Below are 18,093 nucleotides of genomic sequence, written 5' to 3'. Positions count from 1 at the left end.
GGTGTCAAAACTCTAAAAATGCTGCCAGCCCAAGCCCTGGGCAGGGCTGCAGTATCTCCAACTGCTGAGCAGCCAAGCGGAGCACAGTGACACTGCAACATTGGCTCTGGGAAGAGCTGGAGCCGACTCCCCCAGAAAAACAGCTGAATGACACGTGCCAAGAAGGATGTGATTATTTCCCGTTGTATAACACCAGACACCTCATGAAGCATTATGTTACTAAGAAAACCATTCAGGTAGACAAGCATGACTCTTTCTTCCTCTTTGTCTTAAAGATGAACAAACATAAGGTGTAAGAACAGAGAGGAGCATTTTGTGTAGTTGAAAGCAGCTTTATCTGCCTGGTTTTGCAAGGTACCATGCCTGGAGCTTAAATCCCCCTACTGCCAGCCTATCTTACCTATATGGTAATGTTGACCATTGTCCCTATGGTGTCCTCAGTATGGGCTAGCAGGGGCTGGGGGAGGATCAGCAACGATGCAGTTGTTCCTAAAGTCATGCAATTGCTGTCCTAAAGGCAAGCACTGGGCTGTTGGTGCTCTGTCAACGCTGGATGAGAGGGGCTGGACAGCTGCTTGTCAGGCACCCCCGGAACATATAACCACTATCAGCAATCCCAGCACAAGGCCTGCTGAGCGTAGGCAAGCATACCTTGCCTCCAGGTAACTGCTTCCAGCTCCACTGGGCTCTCACAGAGGCTCTTCCCCACAGCTGCTTCAATTGCTGCTGAGCTCTTCCTTTATGCACTTTTTGCTGCACTTCATCCCCTAAATGAGTATACAGGGTGAGGGGTAAGAGCAGATTATCCTCTCCTAGCAGATGCTCCAGACTTCCCTCAACTGGCCTGAGACTGTAGCACTCCCCATCTCTCAAGAAACACACATCCTAAACCTTTTAATTCACTAACCAACTTGTGTTGTGGGTTTTTTGGGGGCAGAAACATTAAATATGAGCATGAAAATGGTTTTAGGCACTGCGTACACTAATAAATAATAAACATCCACTGGACACGAGAGATCAGTGTAAGACTGCTGCGAGCTGAATGGCTCAATTAGGGTACCCAACGCTTTTAGACTAAGCAGACTCAGTGTTCACAGAATAATTTCACAGCTATCCTTGAAGAATCCCTCCCTCACTACCCTTAGGAAAATGGCACATCATTGTCACTGAACAGAAATCTTGTCTCCTTGGTTCATAGGTAGAAGAGAGGCATCAATGTTGCCTCACTTTGTTCAAGGCACATATTTTATCAGTTTAATCCTTCCCCTAAGCAGTATGACAGGTAAAAAAAAGGCACAATGCAGATCTAAAAGACTTTCTGAAGTACTGTCAATTTAAGCTAGAGCCCAATCCCATGATGCACTTCTGAGTCTCTACTCCCAGACAGCTCCAGTGACACTTTGGGATACCCAGGCTGGGTCCTGCGTGAGGCTGTTAGGTGTGGAAGGGGACAGAAATCTGAACAAGGGAACATGTAACTGATCCAACTGGTTTGAGGCAAGGAAATGCTTGCAAGTGCACAGGGACCCTATTTCACATCCCTGTGCTTGTAATACATCATCTAGACACTATGACAATTTTGCCTCCAACTTCAGATACGTCGGTATACTACCCTAGTCTGCGGGAGTGCTGTGTGTGCTGGTAATCTCCGTGACGTCCAGAGGAAACTGTTTAGCTGAAAAGCAGCAGCAGAGAACAAGTCTGCCCCAAACAGCTGTCTCCATTACTGTGAAGACTACAAAGTCTTGCCTACTCTGTAAGAGTTTGGTCCTTCCTTTCCCCATTCTGCTGAATACAGGTCACTTTTTCAAAATCTTGAGACAAGCAGATGCAACCTACTGTACTCATTTTACTCTGGCAGCAGGACAGTGGCTCATCTCATTGCCTGAGGACTCTGCCAGATGGCATCCGCCTATCATACCACTCGCCACTCAGACTCCAGCCTGTCTATGCACAGCAGCAGAGCCAGGGAGCTGCTGTGCCCACTCAGCCTCTGGCTGTCGTATTACCACATCACGAAGGTTATTACCAGCAAAAGCAACTTAAAGCAGCTGTGAAGAGTTCACCATTCAGTTTTCCAGCACCAGTTCAGAAGAACAGGGGTGCTGCATTAGACTGACTTAAACCTTTCTCTTGCCTATTCAGAACTGCACTTGATGACACGGGACATCTCTCACTACGTCTTTGCCATTGTCTAGGCTTTCCCAGCATTTAACCTAAAATTGCCTACAAAAGTCTTCCGAATTTCATGGTGGATTTTAATCATTTAAATAAACGTGCTCCTTTTGTTCAGAAAATATACAGCTTGGTATACATGCATTCCCAAGAATGAGTTAAAAAACAACAGACCACACCATCTTTCTCATTACGCAAGCTGTTGAGAAGCACAGGAAAGTGAAATTGCTGTCACTCCATTATTTCCACTGCTTAAATGTACAGAAGACAGACAGGAAGGTTATGCTTCTCTGAGCTTTTTCATTCACTGTTTTATGAAGCCCTAAGGCCTCACTTGCTCTGTAAGAACTTACTGAAGTGACATGCCTATTTTTGTTAAGACACATGCTTCTTAGAATAATGTGTAAACTCAAGCTACATACAGTAATGAGCCTAGGTGGCTGGCTTGACATTCAGACTGATCACTTGTGAAAAATGACAGCCACAATTTGGCAATTTTTTGGCTGGCAGAGGAAGAAAATAGTTTGAAATTCAACTTGATTGACTTAACCTGCAGAAAATGAATATGCAAAATAAAAGTAAAACTAGCCAAATGCAGTGTAGAATAGAGGGCAAGATAGGATTTTACAGCACTTTTAAGAAGGTCAGAGTTTGCAAATCCTAAAAACATGTTAAAAAAAGAAAGAGAGACCAAAGTTTCCAGCATTTACAGGTTGATAAAACTGTTCCTGCTGTACCCAGGATTTATGAGCATGATTTGCTGTACTGCAGAACAAGTAACGCTGCAGGATGTGAGATTTCATTACCAATAAATGAGATCAGGAATTGGCTGTGACTGAGACAGGTGAAAACAGATCTTTCACCTATAAAAGCTCAAGTGTACTCTGCATTCTGCAGTCTAGACAGACCACACTGTTTTCTCATCAGTTCTTTCTGCTACACTGGAGCACTTACTTTTAAATGAAGTCTGTCCTGCTGTCAAGCTGTGAAGCAATATAACAATGTAAGCCACATCTCCCATTAGCAAGATGACGCATTGCAGAGTATACGACAGGAATCCTCAGGGAATACTTTGGGATTAGAAGTGAAATACTGCACAGATGGGATTGTTGGGTAAGGGAATTCCCTCTGCCCCATATAGGGCTCAGAACATTTAGAGCTTTTACATCAATAGGCAAGATCAGGCCATTTTACCTTGTAAATATTTAAAGTACAGGCAAAAAGACATGACATACTTGAAAATCTGAAAAGATAGGACAGTTACAGATACTTGTGTTGCTCTTTTTTTTTCTCTTAAGTACCAAACATTCAGTAACTTCTAGAGAAGGTGAAGAGGTATGCAAACATATAATGACAAGGACAGAGTTCTCATGCAAATTGTTAGAAGCTAAACATCAGGCCCCATTTCTCTCCTCCATACTAACCTAAGATTGAACCACAATTACTCTCTGGATAGACTCACTCTTTCAACCATCAGCAGTTAAAAAAAAAAAAATCTAGATTTGCTCTCCGGCAGATTACTAGAGCTACAGCATTGTCTGCTGTTGAGAAACAGGTTACACAACCTGTAAAGTCAATAAAGCTCCCAGACAAGTCCTGTGTTTATGGGAAGATACTGCGCCTTTCCATCATAGCCTATCTAGTCACTGTTGTCCTCAGTATCAAGAGATCAGGTATCCGGAGGATTTGCAAAGGCATAGAGGGCAGCAATGTGCTAACTCCAGCTGAATGCCAAGGGGAGCCGGACCTGACTTGTAAACCCCCCACCTGACATAGGCCAGTGCAAGGTATTAGCACCATGGCACCAAGCTCATTGTGTAAGTATTCCACCAGTAGCTTTGGGTTTCCCTATACATGATTGAGTCTAGCCATTGTTTTCATACTTGGAATTGGATTTTGAAATGCTTGTACTGAACTCCTATAGGAATCTGTGAGCCTCTTTCTCACTAAACATCTCCCTTCAGCTCCCTGATGATCTAATATGCTTTGTCAAAGTTTTGATGTCTCCTTTCGATTATAACAGATTGAGTTGATTTATGAGATAACTGTGGAGTCCCAGAACAGAGTCAGAGTTTGCAAGGTCCCACCAAGTGCACCCCTGGTGCCTCACAGTGGGGTCACTACTGACCAATATTTGCCTAGGGTGTTCCACAGACCCCCAGTGATGCAGACTCCACATAACCTCCACAGGCAATCTTTTTCCAGTGTACCACTATCCTTATTTTTTTGCCTCTTAATAGGAAACATGAACTTGTGTTGCTACAACTGGAAGCGATCACATCTTGTCCTACCCGCCATAGACAAGATTAACCCCTTCTTCTAAGAGCTCTTGAAGACTTGTTTCTCTCTTGGGCTTTTTTCTCCCCTTTAAGGTAAAAAAAATTCAATTCTTTCAATCTTTCCACAGTCTGGCTTACTATACCCTTAGCCGTCCTTGATGCTCTTTATTAGACTTTCTCTTGTTGTTCTGCCATTTTCTTGAAGTATAATGCATAACAACAGTCTTCCAAGATAAGGCTTTGCCTATGCTCACAGAAGTGAAGGAATCCCCTCAGACATCTTCCAAGCTTTGCTGCCACTTATACATCACAAGATGACAACTTCTTGCAAAAGCATGCCTCTGTATATTCATCTCCCATTTCCACACCAAAGCCACTGTTTCCAACTCAGCTTATAGCCATAAAAGGCCAGTAGTAGTTATCATTTGGCAGATGACTGCTAGTTGGTGGTCTCTGCCCAGTTCCACGTGGATTCCCCTACACTCCATGGGCACGGAATATAGGACCATATTAAGTGGTCTACTACCGCACAGCATTAATTTGCTCACACCTCCTAAAAGTGTAGGTGGGGACCCCCAGAATGAACAGGCTAAATTTTGTACCATCCACATTTCCTGCAGGAAGTCTACTCCTTTAAGACTAATAAAGAAAAGCTCCTGCTGCCTCTGCCTACCTTTCTGTCACGGTTTGACCCCAGACAGCAACTAAGCACCACGCAGCCGCTCCCGCCTCCCCCGTGGGATGGGGAGGAGGATCGGGGAAAAAAAAAAAAAAAGTAAAACTTGTGGGTTGAGATAAGAACAGTTTAATAACTAAAGTAAAATAAAACATAATACTAACTAATAACAATAAAGATACAATAATAATAATAATAGTAGTAAAGAAATGTAACCAAAAAAGGAGAAATAAAACCCAATAAAATACAAGTGATGCACAATGCAATTGCTCACCACCCACTGACCAATGCCCAAGCAGCGATCCGCCCCTCCCGGCCAACTCCCCCCCACTTATATACTGAGCATGACATTCTATGGTATGGACTATCCCTTTGGCTAGTTCGGGTCAGCTGCCCTGGCTATGCTCCCTCCCAGCTTCTTGCACACCTGCTTGCTGGCAGAGCATGGGGAACTGAAAAGTCCTTGGCTTAGGATAAGCGCTACTCAGCAACAACTAAAACATCAGTGTGTTATCAACATTATTCTCACACTAAATCCAAAACACAGCACTGTACCAGCTACTAAGAAGAAAATTAACTCTGTCCCAGCTGAAACCAGGACACTTTCGCAACCAGACTTCAGCCATCTCAGTGGTTAACTGGTAACTTTGACAAATACTACACTAATTTAAAAAAAAAAAAAACAAAACCAAACTTACACTAAAACACACGTCCATGCAAACATTCACACATCATTTCTTTTTCTACAGTATCTTTTGCACAGAGCACTTCAAAAATATTAATCCTTGCAAGCTCTCTATGAAAAAGAATTAACATTTCCTTGATCAGATGGAGAAACCACAGCTTAAAGAAAGGTTAAGTCAACTGCCCAAAGACATAGAGCAGGTTGATGACAGTTTTAGACATCAGTATCTTTCTTATACTGAGCACATTTATGTTGAATCTGCAGAGAATGGACAGCTGTATAATGCTTTTCAATCCACAGCTATGCACAAAATCCGTTTTCTCCTTGCTAATGAGAAGCAAACACTACATGGAAAGAACAGTACTCAATACCAAATGCACACACCTGATCACAAAGTGCAATCAGAGTCTAAAAGGAGAGCACTGTCCGTCCACATAGCTGTCTGATGGCACCTACCCCCACAAAATACATGACTTTGTACATTCAAACAATAAGTTAGATACACTCTGCCAGAGGAAAACATGCCCTTTAAGTCCTTTGGTTTGAACCTTACCTTTCCACAAGCCACCATGGACAGGGCAAGCTGGTACCAGAGGTGAAATTCATCAAATGCAAACTTCATGGCTCTCTCCAAGCACTGAGAAATAAATGTTGGGAGAAATATCAGACTTTTTTTTTTTTTGGCGGGGGGGGGGGGGGGATATGCATATCTTTTGTCAAGACTGCTGCTTGGCTCACTAATCAAATCAGGGGAAACAATCTGTTGTGGCCCAGGGGATTTTTAAATTTTTTTTATGACACCACGTTCCTCTTGTCAGTTAATGGGACTTGCTACCATACACCATCACTTCAAATGACAGCCACTTTGTTCAAGTGCCTACATATAAATTATTTTAATGTCTCAAACAGTTCTGTGTACATTTCTGGCCTGTGCTGCCATAGGTCTGTAGCTGTTTCTACTAATTGCCAACTAGTGTGCTTCATTTTCACCTTCCCCGACACGTCACTGCAAAGAGGGGCTTTGCTTGTACGTTTCAAGTGGAAGTTTCAGCAGAAGCCGGGAGGAGGTACCTCAGAAAGCATGACATACTGCCCTCTTCTGCCCAGTGTGATACTGAGGAGGTCGTAGACTGCAGAAGCATCCCGGAGGCTGACAGCTCGGTCATCCTGCTGGTCTGGGGCTCGGCTGATGACTGCATCCCGGTTTGCCTGTGCACAGACACAAATGAAGCATCAGACCGCAAACGAGCAAGAGAGAACTGACTCCTCCAGAGCAAGTTCCACCCATCATCCGTAGCATTTTGTTTAAAATCATCTCAACATATTTTTTTTTAACTCATACCAACATAAGGAAGGTGTTTCCATAGAGTTACTTTTCATCCACATGAGGCAAACTCAAGAAGAATAGCTGTACGTACAGAAAGCAACTGCTAGGAATACCTCATCTGGATTTGTTTCACAGAATTAGAGCATTAGGAAACAGACCTACCAGATCCCATTTCCTCAGTAATTAGAAATTCAAGGTCATCCTTAAACCACATTCCTTATTACTTCAATTGCCTGTAACTCTGATAACTGCTTCCACGGTTGATATTTTATCTTCTGTGCCTGCACTTGATTTCTTCCCAATAGCATGTGTTTTTGTTGTTCTTTTCTCCTACTTTTTATTTTCTAATTTGAGCAGGTTGCCTTAGTAATCAGATTTGCCTGTCATCAATTTAATGCAATTAGAGGTCTGAGCAATGCAATACCAAATGATTTAAAAAAAAAAAAATCTTAAAAGTGTTAATTTTGCATAATCTATCAGTGCACTGCTCAGCCTAGATCAAAAAGAAACACTGCTTTTGACAGAAAATGATCAGTCTAGCAATTTGCAAGGATGTTCCAAAATACTATATGCCATAGACTCAGATTTACCTCAAGATCCCAGCCTCTCTGTTTGCTGAGCACAAAGAGGAATATTTCAATCCCAGAGTAAATTGAAAAGTCCCTCTGAATTCCGAACGCAGAGGACTTTACCCAGACTGCCTAATCTCCGAGAGAGGCAGTGCTGGATGCCATCGAGCGCTAGCACCGACTGACAGCACAGATACACTGCCTTGGGCTCCTCAGCTGAAAGGGGTACAACATCAGACATTCAGGTCTAGACATCTAAAAGATCAGAAAAATTAAGAATATTGCCAGCAGTTTCACCTGGGGCAAAGACAAACAAAATGTTCCCTCCCTGAAGCAGGAAGGTTATGAGATTTTTTTTTTTTTTAAATACTTACTACTACAGTCTGACATCTATTTCTTTCTAATTGCAGGGAGATTTTTTTCCTAAAAAGGTTAAACATGGGAATTAAGCGTAATAAAAATTTCCAGAATATGCAGCCCTTAAAGCCCACGCATATTTCATTACGATTAAGCTGCAGCTGTTTCATCATGATATTATCTGTGTAATGCCCCAGTTCCAAGCACTCTTCATCACAGCCTCCAGCCGAGACAGCAAACACAATTACTGACAACTAACACAATCACAACCAAGAGCTAAATGGCGACTGCAGTTAAAGGAAAACTGACAGGTCAGACTCAGCCTAGTGTTTGCAGAAATAAACTTACACTTACTCTTGTAGCCACAAAAGTATTTTCCTTTTTCATGTGACGACAAAAGACATAATTTGTGATTTAAAAAAACAGTTCAGAATAATAGGTTGCATGAGAGAATGAAACCAACTTCAAAGAGAAAATCCTGCAACTAGAGTACAGAAGCATAGCTCATCTACCTTTATTAGCAGAACTAAACAAGTAAGAATCAAAAACCAAATAGATGTTTAAGCTCTGTTTGGATTTAACCCAAGACTGCTACTTTAAAAGGAAAAAAGGAGTTAAAGTAAAAGGCATATACAGAATGATTCTGGGATTGCTACTTCAGAGAGTTAAAGACGAAGCGTATACAGAATGATCCTTACTGCCAAGTGAATCCTCCTACGTATATACAATAGCATTAGCAATTTTTTCTGCACCGGTTACATTGTCATGACAATTGCTTCTAGAAGATAGCTACTGAGATAGCACCACCATGCTCTGCAATCTCATCATCAACCTCCCGTTAGAGTCAGCTATAGTCTGATGCTTTTTTGGGTATCCATCTAGTACCAAGCTATGATTTTTAAGTTGATGCATTAGCACAGATAGAAAATTAATCAGAATTGGTGAGTGCCCATTAACGTCTGCTAACAGATATTGGTGCTAGAGAGAAGAACATGCCCAAATCCTGCAATAAGGAAGAATATGAGACATATTACAAGGATGCAACATTCTAAAATTGCAGTCATACCGAACATATCGTACTTTACCTAAGCAGATGGCAGTTAAAAAAAACACATGCATAGGCATGACTAATATTCTTTCCAAGAAGGTCACAAACCTGCTTATTTTGTTCAAGCTTTCAAATCTCAAAGCCATAGAAGGTCTCTGCAATCTATCACTCTCCATACTTGCATGCATAAAAGTTGACACTGAGCAAATTCGTGACTTCTATTCCAACATTTTTTTTTAATACTGAACCTGTTTCCAATTGCTAATTCCAGCTGCTCAAAAAAAAAAAAAAAAAAAAATCGAAAAGTTCCCACATTATCACAGAGATATAAAAAGAAAAAACACGAAACCAAAAGGTGCAAACCTCATAACAAACTGACCAAACAGTAGCAAGAACATGGAGTGTGTCTTACACAATAACATAAATCATCATCCCAAGGCTCAAGGTATCACTTACTACTGCAGTGTTACACACAGGAGGGCGGAGAAGGGAATGTGAATCACTATTTCTTGAAACCCAGTCAGGGAAATTGGCATATTTCTGTGGCCTGCCTCTCACAGAAGGAAGGGTGCTGTGACCCAGATCACCATTAGCCAATTTTTTTGTCTTTACCTTTGTTTATGTTTTTGTAAACTTCAGTTTGGCAGTGAGAAATCCTGACAGTCGCTGGTAAGTACAGGTGCAAAATACTTGTAGAGTTACCGCAACATAGCATACACCGATTCTGTTGGATGGGGAATTTTACTTACTGAAACATATACAAAGAGAGATATTTCATTTTGTATTTGAGAATGCATAAATTCTAAGCCATTTACACCAACGTTTTTTCAATACCTGTGTTTCTGTTGCTTCAGACCACTAACTTTTCTGAACACAAATGGAAAAAGGGTTATTTGTATAAGACTGATCTCCAAACATGGTATCAATAACATAAGCAGCAATTCCCAATTTGTCCTACCGCATTACTTCCTCCTCCTCCATTATAAGTAGCAGTAAAACATTGCTACAAATACATTTTCAACACCCCCAGCATGACTCTTCCCTTTAAGCTGTTCCCATTGTCACACAGACACGCCTTACAGCACACAAGCAGGATGGAGATAGATGGTGAGTCACACCACTAAAAGAAGAGAACCTCTGTTCAAGGCTGTTGTGTGGGATGGAGAAGGTCACTAATGCTACCAACAGGAGTTTCACCATCAGGAGTTAGTGTAACTTGCATTATACAGAGCAAAAATATACAGTCAATGCCCCTTTATTTGAGGTACTCCAGGTAACGGAGCAACCCAGAGATGCATCGCATTTGCATATTTTGGGATGCATTAGGCACAATTAGCATGCAGGTGGCTCAGACATGACACCAATCCTATCTGGGGAGATAAGACACATCCTGTAGTCAGCCCAGACTGAGCAGCACACAGGACAGCGAGCACCTTCAGCCCTCCCTTTCCACAGCCCAGGGACAGCCAGTCTTCAGGCCACACACATCCAAAGGCTCCAGCACAGGCTGGTACCCCCGAGCCAACCCAGTGCTCAGCCATTGTGATGGCTCTGTATCATGCCTGAAGCCCAACTCAGGTGTTCAACCTGACCGGGCACAGAACTGGTTGGGGTTCAGCAGGGCTTTGTAGGTCTGGCTCCAAACCGCAGCAATACAACAGTATGGGACTTTCAGACCCATGCTGGCTCTGACAGCAGGGAAAAGATCTGCCTTTCTTGGGATCTGCAATTTAACTAATGACCCTGCTGGGCTACAGACAGTTTGTGCCTTCCTATCCACATATACACTATGCTTACCTGCAAACTAGATAAGCCACCTATCCACGGAGGATTTGCTGTACATCAATGACCCTGATAATTACAGTTTATTTATATCATGTTTATTACATGTAGAAGGGAAAAGAGCCACAGCAAATCCAAACAGCCATTACTTCAGCAGTTATTATGCATGCAGTTATGCTGCAGAAAGTTAAATTTTACCACAGTACAAAGACGTGCTTCTTAATAAAACATCAAGCAATCGTATGAATTACAACAGAGCATATTCCACGTAGCAGCCCCTTCTCACAGCAATTAGCTATGAAGTATCCTTTAATTGATCACTTTGAAACATGGCTCCCCCTGCTTTTTTTCAAAGAAGAAAAAGAAAGCAATTAAAATCTTTAATGAGTGCCTGCTGCCTGCCCCCTAATTCGTGGGCATTCTAATGTTCAACTTGTGTCTTTTCATAATAGACATAATTGCCAGATCCACTGCAACCCATCTATACAGAACAGCAGCATGTTTTACACAGTGTACTGTAATAATGTAATTGGTGTGATTCAATACTAGCATTAAGAGAGAAAAACAAATGCTATGTGTGTAAGATTGACAACAAGCCTTTGAAATCATGCAGTTGATGCCTTTACTGCTAAGAGCTGGGAAATATTTAGCCCATATCGTTTGGGCCTCCATTCTGGCTGTTTTGCCCATACTGCCAACAAAATGAATGAATTCTTCGCAATGGCAAGGACCCATTCACATGGAAGAGGCTACAGACTTCTCACCTAAGTTACCGATGATCTCTACACAGCACTTGAAGGTTCCCCTCACTAACATATACAAAGAAAATATTCAGCGTTGACTGCAAAGCTGCTGTGAAAATGGGAAGCAGGTGGAAGAGGGAGGAAATACCATGCCCCAGCCACTCCCAAAACTCCTCTTACAGAGATACCACACTTGCTCCCCTTCAGACCAGAAGCACAGCACATGAAAACTTCCTTGTGAAGTGTGTGGCATCTGTCTCATTTCTGGTAAGCAACAGATCGCAAGTTACTGGTACCCCATTCAGATGTCTCAGCAAAACAGCCCATTATTATTGGTTATCAAATATGACCATATAGATATATCTTATCTCTCACCAGGTATATTTTAACGTCTTGTACTATAGCAGAACTAATTCTGGAAACATCACTGAAAGCAAGACAGACATACCCCCCAGCCAAAACAGCCCAACAACCCTACACAAAAGGAAGAAAGAGGGAGAAAGTAATGAAGTTTGTTACCCAAGACAGTATCCATAAACAAAGTCATATATTTGCTATCAGCAATCCGCATTTAGAAACCTATCTTCCAAGAATTTGCATCCTCCTTGCAAGTTTGGAAACAGGACTTCCTACTGCAAAGCAGAAGAAAAAAGCTCTCTACTCTGTCTCAGGAACTCACATTAGAACTATTTATTCACAAAGCAATTAACAGAGGTGGTGTATTTCCCACTAAATCCTGCAATCCATCTTTGCAGGTCCCAAACACATAGCTTTGCCTTGCAGACCAGTTAAAGAGACAGTTGGATTTGCTATTGTAAGTGCACAACTGTAATTTGGCAGGAACCAACACAGCAGGCAATCCTGCCCCCCGTTGTCTCTTTCAGCTGCCATAGTCCAATAGCCCTCAAGAAAATACTCATGATGGTCATCCAGCTGTTGAATCATGACTGGACTTGGTGTCATTAAAAAAAAAAAAAAAAAAAAAGAAAAACAAACCTACAAAAGCAACACTAGATTCTTATCCTTCACCAACCCATTTGTTGGACAGCATTATTTTATAAAGCTAGGAACTGTAGAGCTAACAGGTTTTAATTATTTCTGTGCTTAAAAATACATGGGTTTAATCTTATTCTGTTAAAGGCATCCTCACAGCCATGGGTTTGCTCTCACCAGTAAAAAGAACAGGACAAGTCCCAGTATCTTTCTTACCCCCTCACCATCTGTTCTGTGCTCTCAGGCTCTCCAAGGTCAAACTGCCTTTAGAGATTCAAATCAGAGATAAGATGGGCATGACATTTCTAATCTTTGTTACACAGGCACAGAACTTATTAGTTTTGGATACAAGTAGCTTAATTTCCAGTATGAGTGAAGTGAACACAGAGCCAAAAAAAATAATCCATGTTACCTGGTATGTTTGGTGGACCGCATCAGCCAGAATCCCCAGCTGTAAGAGCCAGCATTGCCAGGGCTGAATAAAGGGATTTTAGACTATATGTTGGACCTCAGATTCATGAAGGAAAGGTTTCTAAGTGCAAACAAATAACTTTTTCTTTTTTTTCTTTTCTACCTCAAAAGTAAACACAAAAAATAATAGCAAGTGTTCCATTCCTGGCTCTGAGAAACTTCTGGCTAACTTTAAGGGGCAGTGCAGTCAACTCAGAATACTCCTGAGAATGGTTATTAAAATAAACAAAACTGCAGCTAAGGGTTAGTCCTGCCAAACCTCCCCTGCCTACGCCCTGCAGCACAAAGCACCAGAGTCCCTGATGGCAGAATCAGTGCTGTTCCCACTGGTAGCACGATGCAGAGAAACCACACTGCAGCAAGTCACAATATGCCCTCAGTTCTCCGCACAAACACAGTGCCACTGGTTTTGATGGGTTAAATGAAGTAAGAGGACTAGCGGTTTAAAAATAGGCCAATCCATTTTTTCCAACATGTGATAGGAACACATCACTCTACCACAGCCTCAGCTTGTAAAGGCTGTCACCAGCTGGCCTTCTCCTTGGTCTGAAGGAAAGCATTTTCCTCCTTTCACAAACGCAGCCCATCCATACCATAACTCGGGCTATGTATAAGGAATGAGAATTTAGCCAGGAGGCCACAAACCCTGCTAAAGACAGCCCTGACTGTGGTAATCTTCAGGCTGCCTGATTTGTCTCACTAGATTCCTTCATGAGAACTCCACAGCCAACCACCATGACTAAGGAACACCTGGCATGGAGGAGGAGCACTTGCCAAACTCCACAACCGGGATGCTTTTCACTGTTTACTGAGATGCCTTAGCTTATGAAAATAGGTTCCCATTTTCAACAGGACAGAAAGAATACAGGAGGAAACTCAGGAGAGTGCCAGGAGGAAACAGGCCCCAAGCTTTCACTGTAAGTGTTAATATACCCACAGAAACATCTTCAAAGCTATGAAAGAGACTACCATGTTATTTGGCCATCTGAAAAACTTTTACATACTTAGGCTCAGAGGCAGAGTGAGCGAAATACTGAAGAACCCTTAGTTACCCCTTTAGAAAATATTCTCATTTCATCCCACCAGAACATGCAAAGTGGCTCCCTTCCAATGCAATGTAAAGGGATAAGAAGAAAAGCTGGGGCAGCATTACAAGCCAGAATCCAGCACCACTAAGAGCCAGAGAAGGCTTACTGGAAGGTAGGGTCTCGCTCACAACACCTTAAAGGTGATTTCTTTCCTCCCTTTTCCCCTTACAGGAACAGTTCTTGCAACCCCTGTAACATCTTCCGGGGAGTCGCACAGATTCTGGTGAAGTAGATATTAGCTTCACCTTAGGAAGGCAAGACAAACAGAAAAATACAGTGAATTTCAGCAGCAAACTACCTAGCACTGATCTACTCCCTCCCTGTATGGCTCGGGGGGCGGGGGGGGGGGGGGGGGGGGGGGGAGGTGTTCCAGATGTATACTTCTTGAAAAAGCTACCATGTCTCCTTTTCATCAAATTTATCACATATTTACTTTGAGGTTTTCCTATGATTTATGCTCCTCCCCAGTACATCTTTGCCCCGTGTCCCCTCCATGTACAGACAATTCTTCTGTCCCTCCTCCCCCCAATTTTGTCCCCCTTAAGTTCATTTTGGAGTGGCAAAAGTCAGGAATAGGCACGTGGAGCAGCTGTTTGGCTTTACGGTCCTGCAAAAGAGTTATAATGGCATGGTTGCTCTTTTGTCTCTTTAAAAATCAGACAGGAAAAGTACCTTTCTGGTGAGTTTTGCTCTGACAGAGCAATCAAAGTGTCAGAGAAGCTGGAGAGCTCCCAGCAAGCCAACCTAATTGTATACTTCTGTTTCATTTTAAGGGGTTCATAATTGTAAATACTGAAAGAACACCTAATCCAGGAACACCAACTATGTTGGTTACTGGCCTACAGAAACATATCATTATCGCTTGCCACTGACACTCTCTCCAGGAAGGAAAATATGTTTTATTCAGTTGTTAACATTATATCATTAGGGAGACCTCAACTGGAAATCTGCTTCTTGTTAACTCGTTTTCCATGAGCTTCAGCAAGTTTTAAAAAACAAAACAAAAAACCAAACAAACAAAACCTGTACATGAATAAACTCACTAGCCTACAACAAAGCTGTCATGGAAAAGATCTCTCATGTCATAAATTAAACAAAACTTCCCCTTCTTAGTACTGTAACAGTAAAGCTACAGGAAAATATTTATGGATTGCAAACATATGTAAGAATCAGATTGCTCCCTCTGTTCCTTCACTCAGGAAGCACATTCCTGTGGTTCCTAAGTGTATTTTTTTATACACAGCTATGTTTCTATACACTTGTCCTGTATTTTTGTTAAAACAATAAACTGATGGCAAGCCTATTGCTAATGCAAGAGGAAGGCTCAGATGTTCTATTTCCCAAAAAGCAGAAAGACAGTTATGGTTCCTGCAGTGCTCTACTACAGGATCTTTGATTATTTAAGTGCTTTATATGCAGCAGATCAAAATGCCTTGCACCTACCTCCAGAAAGTTCCTATATATAGAAGATAGCACTTAAGCAAACACAAGTTTACTTATTTAACCTTGAAGTCAGCACAGCAGTCCAGTTCCTATCAATAGCATTTTCACACTGCTTCATCCATAACTTAGTTACAGGACCAGTTCACCATTTTACACACTATTGGATAAAACAGGGATAACACTCATTCCCCTCAGCAGAACAAGATTATAGAGTTCAAGGTCCCACAAGGCCTTTCTGACTGCAAGCCCAGTCCCAGAAAAGGCTGGAGCAGCCAGTACTGTCGCTGCTCCAGACCCCTGATCCTCCTCCCACTTGGATCAGCCCTGACAAGCCACGCTGACATGAGTCCTCCTGATTTTAACAGAAGTGCATGTAGTGTTCTACAAGCCCTCAACTCCTGGAGTCTCCGCTTCCAATTGCAAAAAGCCCTTCTAACTGCAGAAAAGCCCTTGAAAACACAAAGTAGATGTACTGTAGAGGCTTAATCTAGAAAGTGCTAAAAAGCACGAAGTATAGTAACACTGAGGTGTACATGATTAAGTCAATTTAATATTTTGGGGTGGTTCTGCCTCCTCAGTTTTTCCCCAAATTTTAAAAGCAAACATATTAAATTGCCATGTTCTGAAGAAGTTTGCAGGAATGGGGAAGGACTTGAGCCAGAAGAACCAAAGAAAAACTGAAGGAAGCAAAAAACAAAACAAAATAAAGTTTCCACAGTATCTCTTTTCAACTTGTCTGAAAGCTGTTTAAAAGTTCCTAAGAGGGTCACTGATGCTCCAAAGTTTTCAAATTTCACTTTGAGCTACAAGTGATCACCCAGTATTTAAAGCAATGTAACCTTCCTTACATATTTTCAGAAAACACTCCTTACACATTTTCTGTGTGTTTGCATCTTCTCAGAAGACAAAAAACGATGAAAGGTTACCATGCAGTTGTTTTTCTCCACCTTTTTCTGTTCCTCTTAAAGGGATTTTTTAAAGCAACTGATGTTATAAATAGAAGAAATCTAATTATTTCACTGTAGTTCATTATGGATGTTTCTGCATGTGACAAAACTCCCTGTATCATCAGCATCAGAAACTGCCAAAGATCACTCAGGACTGAAACAGCTAAAATATTATCCCTGCAGACTAAGAAACGTAAGCAGGATATTGTATCCTGCAAATGCCAAACAGTGGATACCACCATCATGTCTGGCTTTAGGCAAGGCTCCCTTCTCATTCTTGATCCATAAATCCACACAGATGTTTTGAATGGAAACATCTGTCTACTGACAACGTATCTGGATGTCAGAACCTATGCATGCAGCTATGGTGAATGCAGTCACTTCCTCTCCTTGACAATTCCCAAAACCCTTCACTGACGTTCCTTTTAATAAAAGTGGTGTCACTAATAAAGGAATAAAAAGCATTTCCTGTTCAGCAGCCAAATCCTTGCTTCTGTTTATCTAGGGAAGATTCTGTAAACAAAACCAACCAGAAGACTTGACATGGAAACGCTACATATTGCTTTGTGCTATTAGTATTACAAACTCATTTTTGGCTTACCATGGATTCACTGATTAAGAGGAGAAGAAGAGCCTCTTCTACGTTGTCTTGAGGGCAGTACGCACTGAAAGATAGAACATATTTTTCTGAGGAAGGTCAAGAGTTATCCTGTCAGCCTCTTTCTCATTTCACAAGAGGAGCAGTAACTTGAAACATCTCATGCATAATTCATTTGCCAGGCAATACCTTCTTTTGCAGGTTTACACAATTAGAAGCTCTGCAATATATCCTAGATGAGCTATACTGAACCATAAATAGGTTCTTTCCATTTCATAGCAAAGACAGCTATTTGGTTGGATTTTCTTCCTTGGGGGGGGGGGGGGAGGGAACCAAACACCCAAGGTTTAACGTTTTATTTTTCCAGCAGGCGTTTTGATGGGACATTAAGAACACACAAAACTACTACATGAATCAGTGACATAATTAGCAGTACCAAAGAGCGTTCAAACACTCTCCCTCCTCCTGCCAATAAACTGAAGTAAAAAAGAGCGCTTACTTCTCTTCTGTGTACAGCTCAGGCCTCCGACAAAGAAGATTGCTAACATAAGACTGATCTTCCTTGTTCATGAACTCAGGAAGCGGATCAGATAAAGGGCTCCAGTAACAGTCTTCACTGAGGGAATGGAGAAGTACTTGGGCTAGCTGTTTGGCTGCAGTCTAGAGATCAATGAACAGTACAGAAAAAGACATATCAGTGAAGCCTTCTCCAACACAAAAGATTCACCCCTCCCCATGTTCCACCTTGGGAAGGAGATGTACGAACAACATGACAGTACCACTTTTCAGAAAGCTAGGGTAGCTAAAACAGCTGCTAAAAAGTTTACAGCAGCAGCAGTTTCTTCCCTCCTCCGAAAAGGCCAGCCTTCTGCATTTACCTGGTCTTGTTGCAAAGCTGTAGGAAAAAAGTAC

The 18,093-nt window shown here is 41.9% G+C and overlaps 1 protein-coding gene across 2 annotated transcripts in view; it reads right to left on the bottom strand.

The window, feature by feature from the left end:
* The window catches only part of TTC7A (tetratricopeptide repeat domain 7A), a 173,301-nt gene that overhangs the window by 122,719 nt on the left and 32,489 nt on the right, over window positions 1-18,093 (bottom strand). For both annotated transcript variants that reach the window (XM_050893907.1, XM_050893908.1), the window contains exons 7-10: window positions 17,681-17,841; window positions 17,185-17,248; window positions 6,887-7,024; window positions 6,369-6,452 (exon numbers count right to left, since the gene is read on the bottom strand). In XM_050893907.1, the coding sequence (XP_050749864.1) occupies window positions 6,369-6,452; window positions 6,887-7,024; window positions 17,185-17,248; window positions 17,681-17,841 (447 nt within the window). The remainder of the gene's footprint in view (window positions 1-6,368; window positions 6,453-6,886; window positions 7,025-17,184; window positions 17,249-17,680; window positions 17,842-18,093) is intronic.

This window comes from Gymnogyps californianus, chromosome 3, assembly GCF_018139145.2.
Source record: "Gymnogyps californianus isolate 813 chromosome 3, ASM1813914v2, whole genome shotgun sequence".
NCBI classification, from domain to species: domain Eukaryota; kingdom Metazoa; phylum Chordata; class Aves; order Accipitriformes; family Cathartidae; genus Gymnogyps; species Gymnogyps californianus.
The sequence above is the reverse complement of the archived record's forward strand: the minus strand, read 5'-3'. Positions and strand labels throughout refer to the sequence as shown.